At 43.2% G+C, this 10802-nt stretch overlaps 2 protein-coding genes across 4 annotated transcripts in view; both read left to right on the top strand.

Annotated features, from left to right (window-relative positions):
• Positions 1-71: 71 nt before the first annotated feature.
• Fut11 (fucosyltransferase 11) overlaps positions 72-10802 on the top strand; it is a 30602-nt gene continuing 19871 nt past the window's right edge. The window contains exons 1-4 of one of the 3 annotated variants that reach the window (XR_007347106.1): positions 72-847; positions 945-1570; positions 2979-3520; positions 4174-5744. Coding sequence is in view for 2 of the 3 variants with exons in the window: in XM_015504630.2 (XP_015360116.2) it covers positions 134-847; positions 945-1570; positions 2979-3126 (1488 nt within the window). In the remaining variant the exon portion in view is untranslated. Of the gene's footprint in view, positions 848-944; positions 1571-2978; positions 3521-4173; positions 5745-10802 lie in introns of those variants that run through there. The other 2 variants (XM_015504630.2, XM_048801875.1) reach the window with 2 other exon arrangements.
• On the top strand, positions 7364-8869 carry Chchd1 (coiled-coil-helix-coiled-coil-helix domain containing 1). Its single transcript, XM_015504577.2, has 3 exons — positions 7364-7525; positions 7648-7766; positions 8567-8869. The coding sequence occupies exons 1-3, from the start codon at positions 7402-7404 to the stop codon at positions 8678-8680; spliced, it is 357 nt and encodes a 118-aa protein (XP_015360063.1). The 5' UTR covers positions 7364-7401; the 3' UTR covers positions 8681-8869.

Below are 10802 nucleotides of genomic sequence, written 5' to 3'. Positions count from 1 at the left end.
CTAGCAATGTCTCTTCTGTTACGCTCCTCCGGAGCTGCGCATGCGCCGCGTGCCCTTTGGCGTAAGACCTCGTCTCGCCGTAACTTGCCGCCGGGTGGGGTCTTGTGCTGGCCGAGGGCCGCCAGCTGCCAGAATGGACATGGCGGCCGGACGCACCGGAGTTCTGCTGGCTGCCCTTGGTGTGCTTATTGTCTGTGTGGCCAACGGCTCTGGGCCTGTGGCTGAAGGAGAGGCGAGCGGGGAGGTGGAGTGGGTGGAGCCATGGGACGGCGCGGTTTTCCGGCCGCCCTCGGCCCTGGGCGCGGTGGGGGTGGCGCACAGAACCGGGACTCCGCAGCTGGGAAGGCAGGAGACAGCGGACTTGCCGGTGCTGCTCTGGTGGAGCCCTGGACTATTTCCCCATTTCTCAGGCGACTCGGAGCGCATTGAGTGCGCGCGCGGCGCGTGCGTGGCGTCCCGCGACCGACGAATGCGGGGGAACACGCAGACGCGCGCGCTGCTCTTCTACGGCACCGACTTCCGCGCGTCTGACGCGCCGCTGCCGCGCCTGGCACACCAGAGCTGGGCGCTTTTACACGAGGAGTCGCCCCTCAACAACTTCTTGCTGAGCCACGGCCCGGGCATCCGCCTCTTCAATCTTACCGCCACCTTCAGCCGTCACTCGGACTATCCCCTACCACTGCAGTGGCTGCCCGGGGCCTCCTATCTGCGCCGCGCGGCGCCTCCTCTCCAGGAGCGTGCTGAGTGGCGCCGTCGCGGCTACGCACCACTACTCTATCTGCAGTCCCACTGCGATGTGCCTGCGGACCGGGACCGCTACGTGCGCGAGCTCATGCGTTACATCCCGGTGGGTGAAGGGGGCATGCGGAAGGGAGGGGGCGGGCCGGGAGGAGCCCAGGGCTACAGGCCCAACCCTTCTGACAGCCGTACTCTCCTCCGCTCAGGTGGACTCCTACGGCAAATGCCTGCAAAATCGGGAGCTGCCCACCGCGCGGCTTCAGGACACGGCCACAGCCACCACTGAGGACCCAGAGCTCTTGGCTTTCTTGTCCCGCTATAAGTTCCACTTGGCCCTCGAAAATGCCATCTGCAACGACTACATGACAGAAAAACTGTGGCGCCCGATGCATCTGGGTGCAGTTCCAGTGTACCGCGGCTCTCCTTCTGTGAGGGACTGGATGCCGAACAACCACTCCATCATCCTTATTGACGACTTTGAGTCCCCTCAGAAGCTGGCAGAATTTATTGACTTTCTGGATAAGAATGATGAGGAATATATGAAATACTTGGCATATAAGCAACCTGGGGGCATCACCAACCAGTTCCTTCTGGATAGCTTGAAGCAACGGGAGTGGGGAGTGAATGATCCTCTACTGCCTAACTACCTGAACGGCTTCGAGTGCTTCGTTTGTGACCACGAACTGACTCGGCTGGACGCCGTGAAAGCCCATGCAGACTCTCCTGGGGACATCCCTGTCCCTGAGCCTCACATTGCCCAACCCGCTCACATGGACTGCCCAATGCCCAAACCTGGCTTTGGTAACTTGGAAGAGATTCCTGAGAATGACAGGTAAGGTTTGCTGGCGTCCAGTGCAGCTGTCAAATCAAATTGTCTACTTCCTTGCTTACTGTAGTTGATTTTTCAGGTTTCAGGACAGCCCAAACTCCTGAGTCTGATAGACAGGCTGTTTATAGTCTTGCCTCAGTTTATCTGCCTAACTTTCTTTCTCCCTCATCACTGCCTGTACTGGTTCAAGTGGCTTTTTTTTTTTTGACTACCATTACAGACATTGTCCACAATAATTGATTCTCACGTGTTATTGCCTTGTTTATATTCTACATTTTTACTCATCATTTTTCATTTTCATTTTGCCTTGTTTCCTCAATTACTCTTGTTGACACCTTAAAGAAAGAATGAGCCCATGTCATAATTTTCTCTTATTCTCCTCAGCAAAAGAAAGGAAAAAAAAAAACTGGAATGTAACTCAGTGGTGGAGTACTTCTGGATTCAGTCCCCAGTGCTAGGAGGAAAAACAATAACCCTGATTTGGATGATAAATTATATGTTCACACTAGACAGAATTGGAGGAATGCTTTCATAAGATTAATGATTAACAATGATTGGCAGTGTGGTTGGAAGGGAAGTGAGTAATCAACAGTAGTAGATCACAGAAGGTGGTGGCATTGGGAAACAAGGTCTTCATGGGATGTGGAGTGGGAAAATGGTAAAGCTACTTATAGCAATAGAATGGCCTGCAGAAGCTGACTTGGACAGTGGATGGCAGCAGAGGGCTGCTTATGTATGCTGCTGGTACAGTATGGTCCTGGTGGAGGAATCTTCTTCCACCAAGTAATTTGTATTCAGTTTATGTTGAACATACTATCAGTTATTAGAGTAAAATATAAAACAATGTGAAACATTAAGAAAATATTTAGGTTATGTCTTTTAGACACTGGATGCCACTGCAACTTCATTTTGATTATTGCTATAAAGGTGAAACTTAAAATATTGGGCTGGGGATGTGGCTCAAGTGGTAGCGCGCTCGCCTGGCATGCGTGCGGCCCGGGTTCGATCCTCAGCACCACATACAAACAAAGATGTTGTGTCCACCGAAAACTAAAAAATAAATATATATATTTAAAAAATATATATATAATCATCTGAAGTCTTGGGATAACTACTATTTCCATAGATTGGTCCCTGCCATGCCTGCCTCTGAATTCCCTCAGTATTTGGGAGCCAGAAGCCGGCAAGTCAGGAATTTTTACTTATTGGGTAGACTGTGTGAGGTTAGTCTTTTATTTTCTGACACTTGGGGTAGTACTGGATTGACCTCACATTTCCTTCACTTCACAGGAGAACCTTGTCCTAGATAGAGGAAGTGTATCTGCTTATGATTTCTTTGTCCCCACTCAGAGAAAGGTGGGATTCATCCCTATGCTCTGATTCTAATACCAAATACCACTTGGTATTTCAGCTGGAAGGAGATGTGGCTGCAGGATTATTGGCAAGGTCTGGACCAGGGAGAAGCTCTCACTGCCATGATCCACAACAATGAAACTCAGAAGAGTAAATTTTGGGATTACCTGCATGAGATCTTCATGAAAAGGAACCAAAATCTCTAACTGCCCTTGTAAGAGCTTTTTACTTGGAAGATCTAAGGAGATCTTATTTTATCATGGCATACTTTCTTTTTTCTTTTTTCAGAGACAAGGGCTTACTGCATTGCCCAGGTTGGCCTTGAATTCTTCCTGCCTCAGCCTCCCATTTAGCTGAGACTAAAGGCACATGCCATTGTGCCCAGACAAACATTCTCTTATCATGGATTTAGTTATCTTAATGATGTGTTACCAAGGTCTCAACATGTGGTAATAGGTCTCCAGGAGAGATGGAGGCATCCAGTTCTTGGTTCATTGGGAAACAGAAGCCTAAAACACCCATTTGACACAAGGTGCTGGCCCAAAAGAGTTTTTAAAGGACTGTTCACTTCTCTAGCTCTTTCATCCTCTCAATTTTGAGGTAAGATGGGCCAGGTTACTTCTTAAAATTTCTGTTCTATTTCCCAAACTCTTCCTTATTCTGTACCTTTCCCAATAATCTCTTTTCCTCATCTCTTGCTTTATGAACTATTAAGCTGGTAGGGAAGCAAAGCTTCTGGTGTGTTTTATTCTGGTTTTCTTTTTTTTTTTTTTTTTTTAATTTTGTTTTTTTTGGTGATGCTGGGGATTGAACCCAGGGCCTTGTGCATACAAGGCTTATTCTGGTTTTCTGAGGAAGTTTTTGTTTTGTTTTGGTTGAGTCAGGATCTCATTCTGTTGCCTGAGCTGGTCTCAAGTAAACCTCTTATCTCAGCCTACAAGCAGCTGGGACTACAGGTGCACACCACTGTGTCCAACTCTTGGGGCCATATTTTTCATATTGTTACATTACTTTTCACATCAGATAGTTTATTTTAAATGGCCTTTTTCTAGTTTTAGGTTTTTTCCCACAATTTCAGATGGAGATACATAAACCTTGCCATCACTTTTTTACTGCTGGTTTGTTTTTAGGGTACATCTGGAATTCTATTTCATTTCATGAACAGATTTAGTAGCTGATACATGCAATGTCAATAATGTACTGCTCTGATCTATTTTATTTATTTATTTTTTAAATATTTTATTATTTTTTAGTTTTCGGCAGACACAACATCTTTGTATGTGGTGCTGAGGATCGAACCCGGGCCGCACGCATGCCAGGAGAGCGCGCTACCGCTTGAGCCACATCCCCAGCCCTCTGATCTATTTTAGATCAAAGATGGAGACTAAAGTTGGAAATTACAGCAGAAAAAGTTGAATAGCCCAACTATTCCATACAGCTTTGTGGACAGAGAATTACTGTTAGATGGAGCACACCCAAAGCCCTAAACTCAGAGATGAAGAGGCAAGGCAAGAAATTTAAGCCACCACAAGTGGCTGGCTAATAAAAACCTTAGATTTAGGGATGCAGCCAAGCCCTTCTATTCCTGTGGCTCAAACAGATAGTCTAGTGAGTAAGGAGACCATGAGCTTTCCCTGGAGTAGTGGAACAAAAAAGAATACTTTGGATATTAGAGCAACTCTGGTTGTAATATATTAGCAAATTACCACTGGAGAAGTTCTGTAGCTTATCAGTATATCTGATTATAAAATTATATATGTCCATATCTATATGTAGATAGGGAGATATATATGCATGTTAGATGCTTCAACAACTAGGTCCATGTTTAACATTGTAGCATCTGTGGATGTGATCAAGAAAAACTGTAATTTAGGCTGTATTTCATTGCCAAGGTTGTTTTTTTTTTTTTTTTTTAATGGTGCTGAGGATTGAATCCAAGGCTGCGAACATACTAATAAGCATGAGTTCTGCCTCTAAGCTACACCTCCAGCCCTTCATTTTACACTTAAAATGATAAAAGATGTCCTTTATCATAGTAGGAAAAGTTTTCTTAACCTGTTTTGTCTCTTGCAGAAAAGAACAAAAAAAGACCTTCAAAAATACATCTGTTAAAATTTGATATAGTTGGCACCCATAAAAAACACACACAGGACTCTGATTTCTAAGCTTGCAATCTGTTTCAGTGCAGATGCTGATTCACATTGCAAAATACATATTGCATAAGTACAAACTTAGGTTAGAACTCAGATTGCATTCTGTGCAATAAAAAGGGTAAGTGATGGTTATGCAAGAAGTAGAATAATCCCTACCTCTCCTAACTGCCAGTTCACATTAGCATTCCTTTAGCACTTTTATACACAAAGTAGGCCATTTGTTTTTGAATGGTTTGCTGAAGACTCAGGCCTGCTTTGTGCTCAGGTCTTCCCAGACTTTCTTCCCTATTCCTTTTAACCATGTTAAGTATTCACAAAAAGCAGGGTAAATCAGGTGCTATGTTTCTATATGGGAAAAACAAAAACAAACAAAAAACTACTAGGAATGGCACCCTGGTACTTATCAATTAAAAGTTTCACTTTCCCTATGGAGAAAGCAAGCAATGTTAATTTTTTTGTGGTTTGGGGCCCAGCTTGCTGTGTATACAGCAGCAGTATATTTGCTGCAGGCTGTGCTTACTGATGGTAGAAGTGCCTGGTAGGAATCTTTCTTATTTACACTGTGCTCTACTGTGGGGGTAGAGCACAAGGCTAATGTCTTTATTCCTGCAAGTGTTGCTATTTTTATTATCTCAGGTTTCATTTTGTATAATAAACTGCTTTTTAAACAATGTCTTCTGCTTAGTTACTTTTTGGGTTTGGGCATGATACAGTTGGAGACTTATAAAAATATTTCAAATGTGTTCTTTTAAGAAGTATTAACACTATTCTATGCACTGGAGATTCAGCAAAGATGATACACAAACAAGACTCCTTCTCTCATAGTGCTTACATTTTAAAATGGATGTTGCAGATAGATAAGGCCATGAACAAAAATAAATTCAGACTATGACAGGTGCTCTGAAGAAAACAGGTTGATGGTGATGGGGTGTGAGAAGTGAGGGAAGGTTCTCTGACATGAACAGACTGAAGGGAAGAAACCCAGCCATGCAGATATCAATGGGAAGATTCTAAACATCTGTGATAAATGATTTTAACACAAATTTACACATCGAAGTAAATACTGCTCCTCCAAATTAGTCATCACATGAACTAAAGACTTGTTCAAAATATACTCCTTTTATAGAAACATTTCTTGGAGCTCATTTGGAAATGCCATAAGAATTCCTGGCACATCTTTGGGCTGAATTTTAGGTCGTTAAGAACTGAGTCTGAGCCAGGTGCGGTGGCGCACGCCTGAAATCCCAGAGGCTTGGGAGGCTGAGACAAGAGATCCGAAAGTTAAAAGCCTATCTTAGCATCAGTGAGGTGCTAAGCAACTCAGAGAGACCCTGTCTCTAAATATAAAGTACAAAATAGGGCCGGGGATGTGGCTCAGTGGTGGAGTACCCCTGAGTTCCATCCCCGTACTAAAATATAAATGAGAACGAAGTCTGGGGGTGGGGTTGTAGCTCAGTGGTAGAGCGCTTGCCTAGTACGTGTGAGGCACTGGGTCCACTTTGCACCGCATATAAATACATAAAATAAAGGTCCATTAACAACTAAAGACATAAAAACAACAACAACAAAAAACTAAGTCTGATGCATCACAACTAAAAAAGTCCCAGTCTATTAAATACTATATGGTAGCTTCAACAGGACTGATGAGAGGATTAAAGATGAATGTGTAAGCGTTTAAACCTTACCCCACCCAATGGGATCCTTACAAAGGAGTGAGCGGTATTGTTACAAGATAAATGAGCTTAATTTTTCTTTGTGGCTTCAGAGAGGTACTAAAAGTAAAAAACAGTTCCTGAAGGTTTGTTAAAAACATCTTTTTCCACCTAACATCTTTTTTTTTTTTTTTTTTTTTTTTAAGGAGCAAGAAATTTTATTGCTTTGCTTTGCTAGCAAAGGAGAAAAGAAACACAGGGGACTCCTATCTCTCATCGGGTATTTTTCGCAGCATTGGGAATTGATCCCAGGGCCTTGGCGCATGCTAAGCAAGCGCGCTACCACTGAGCTATATCCCAGGGACCTAACGTCTTAAAGACTCACATTTTATTTCGCTCCTATCTTTTATCTTTGTACGCGTCAATCACCCTCTAGACCAGTCAGCCACCATCAGAAACGAGTGTTTATCAGGACCCTTTCCTGCAAGACCACGGTCCCCAGAGAGGAGTGGCTCGTCTCCTAACCTGCAAACGTGTATAGATCCGCAGGCTTTCGAACCCAGAGCTGTTGTTGCGGAGGCCAGAAAAAGAGATGCACAGCGAGCCTGGACTAGCCAGTAGGGGTCACGCGAGGTCACGCACGACGCCGCGGAGCCTGCCGGGAGCGCAGTACACAATGGCGACTCCCAGTCTGCGAGGTCGCCTGGCGCGGCTTGGGAACCCCCGCAGGCCTGTACTGAAGCCCAATAAACCCCTCATCCTAGCTAACCGAGTTGGAGAGCGGCGCCGGGAGAAGGGCGGTGAGCAATCGGAGCCTGGGAGGCCCCGGAACGGGAACCGGAGTGGGGTAAGGACGGTTGGGTAGGAGGGCGGGAAGATAGGTCTCTTTGTGACTGAGAGTCCCTCAGTTCTTCCCCTCCAGAGGCGACCTGTATCACGGAGATGTCGGTCATGATGGCTTGCTGGAAGCAGAATGAATTCCGCGACGAGGCGTGCAGGAAAGAGATCCAGGACTTCTTCGATTGTGCTGCAAGGGCTCAGGTGACAGCTCCTAGGGATCCTTCTCAAGAAAAGAACAGGGGGATGGATACAAATAGTTCTCCATGCTTTTTGCTAGGTGATGGGAAAGGTCCTCTCTTTAATTTGTGATCTGCTTTACGCCAAAGTGACAAAAATAACAGTTGAACGATTTGTTTCACTTCTCTGAACTTTAGTTTTACTGTCAATATTAGAAACCACGTTGTAGAATTTTGAGAATGTCAAAGAAGTAATGAATGGAAAAATCACCTGAGCAAATTTAAATTGCTGCTTAAATAGATTGTTGAACTTATCTAAGGACAGTTTGGTTTCCAACTTGGATTTAACCTCTAGTTTTTTGGTACCAGAGATTGAATCCAGGGGCACTTAGCCATTGAGCCATCCCCAGCCCACCCCCCGTTTTTCAAAATTTTGATGCAAGGTCTTGCTAAGTTGTTGAGGCTGGCTTTGAACTTGTGATCCTTCTGCCTCAACCTCCCAAGTTGTTCGGATTACATGGCACGTGGCACCTGCTAGCTTTTCTTTTTCTTTCTTTCATGGTCCCTGGGATTGAACCCAGGACCTTGTGCATGCAAGATAAGCACTCTACCAACTGAACTATATCCCTAGCCTACAACTGCTAGCTTTTAATAGTAGCTTCAGGTCATAGTTACTTGTAGGTCCCAAGTCCCTTTTGTTGAAAGCTGTTTACACAAATGTCTCTGGATTGGTTAATACCTTAGTGTACTTCGGAGCATTGAAAAATAAAAACTATGTGCCTAGGGCATACTTTAGAATTGTTATTGTTTTTATTCTGTTTTTAGGAAACACGAAAAATGAGATCAGTCCAGGAGACCATGGGAGAGTATGGGAGTTTACCTCCCAAGAAATTGAATAAATTATTACAAAGGTTTCCTAACAAACCTCATCTCAGCTGAAAGTGGAGAAGCATTTTCAATGATTGGACTATCACTTCTGAACACTGTGCAGAGGCATTTTAGAGATGTTTGCACTGTCATGCTCTCTTCCAAGGGTAAAATGAGGTGATACCCTTTTTTTTGCACTTTGGAGTTACAGTCTACATGGAAATTATGGTTTATCTTGAAATAAAATTCTCTGAAGAGAAATTGGCCTTTTGTTGTGAACTAGATACTCTTTTTCTTTGTATGTGTGTGTGTGGGAGGGATGGAACCCAAGGCCTCTGGAATTCTAGGTATTGTACCAGTGAGCTATATTCCCCAGACTTCTCTCCTTTCTTGAATCCTATATTCTCTCTTAGTTCCAGGAAGGTCTTTTCTTCCCGATTTGCCCTAGGGTGGACAAGATGTCTTTTTCTGCCTTAGAATCCTTTATACCATTTAGTGCTTTTGCTTTGGTTACTAAGAATGTTGAAGTTTGCCCATACGTAGAGCTTTTTGCCATCATCTGTATTTAGTGAGTACTTATTTTGTGCACAACCCCTTCAAGGTCCTCCCTTAATGAAGTTCACAAACTGGTGATCCAGAGGTTCTTCAGATATATTTTATGTGGTCCATGTAGATAAAAACATGTTTTTAAATTACCCGATCTCATTCAAAAATAGAAAAAAATCCATTTTTAGCCACTGTTTTAAAAAAAGTCAAAAAGCTCTGGCAACTGTATTTCCTTTTTCTACTTAGCAATAACCAGATGGAGCTGATTATTATTTGTCCTGATATTCCAGTGACCTCCCACTAGACTCTTTCAGATGGTGAAACAGGCTTGATTGACAATCATCTTCTGTTGTATTGCCTGTTCGGTTTTCTCAAGTTACCAAAGGTGTTTATTTTTGTAATCTCCTGGTATTTAGGAACAATTGCACATAGCACTTTATGTGTATTCTGGTCTTTCAGGTATAATTGAGTTAACCTTTTCTATGTACTTTTTAGTAATGAATGAAGGACAAAGTGATCAGTGGAGTTTTTAATGTTCCAGTGGGATAATTATTAAAGAGGGGTCTTTCCTCTTTATCCCCCAGTACCTATTCACATACTCCTTGTATTTCATGTCTAGAGCACTGTGCCTACTGCCTAGTTCTGCAAGCTAAGCCTTCTAGCTATAGGAGGCCCTTTGGACTAGATTTAGGAGATTTTTGTGTTTGTTTTGTTTTTGAGTTGGGTCTTGAACCAGGAAGTACTCTACTACTGAACTATATCCCTGGCCCCAATCATGGTATTTTCATACCATATTACAGTTTATTAAAAATATCTCAGAATGATCCAGGTGTGATGGTGTACTCCTGTATTCCCAGCAACTTGGGAGGCTGGGGCAATAGGATAAGTTTGAGGCCAACCTCAACAAATTAGCAAGGCCCTAAGCAACTTGTCGCAAAAAATAAAAAGCCCTGGGGATGTAATTCAGTGGTAAAGCACCTATGGGTTCAATTCCCAGTATACAATAAATAAATAAAACTCAAATGTAATTTATACTCATTTATTAGCTTCAAGATTATAGTAGTTATATCTTACATTTATTGTTTTGTTTTTGTTTTTGTTTTTGAGTGTGTGTGTGGTGCTGAGAGAGGACCTTGCCCATAAAGGCAAGCATTGTACCACTGAGCTCCACCCCTAGCCGGATCTTGTAATTTAACATGCAAATAAAGAAGCATTATTATGTTACAAATTTGTTTCAATAACTTTTTTTTTTTTTTTTTGGTGCTGGGGATTGAACCCAGGGCCTCCTTCAGACAAGGCAAGCACTCTACCAACTGAGCTACATCTCCAGCCCTCATTATTTTGATAATTGTATTTAATCATAATTTGTTTCCTTTGTAAAATTCTTGTTTTACTTTATGCATTTGTAAACAGTGAGAGGAGGACCGTGGACTTCACCAGATTGCTAAACAGTCTATAACACAAAGATTAAGAATTCCTGGACTGAGGGGCTGGGGGGTATAGCTCCCTGGTAGAGTGCTTGCCTAGCATGTGTGAGGCACTGGGTTCCATCCTCAGCACCGCATAAAAATAAATAAAGGTATTTTGACCATCTGTAACTAAAAAATAAATAAATGGATGGATGGATAGATAAATAAATAAATAAATA

This window comes from Marmota marmota, unplaced genomic scaffold (assembly GCF_001458135.2).
Source record: "Marmota marmota marmota unplaced genomic scaffold, marMar, whole genome shotgun sequence".
NCBI classification, from domain to species: Eukaryota; Metazoa; Chordata; class Mammalia; order Rodentia; family Sciuridae; genus Marmota; species Marmota marmota.
Note: the sequence above shows the minus strand (reverse complement) of the source record. Positions and strands in the feature narration are given on the sequence as shown.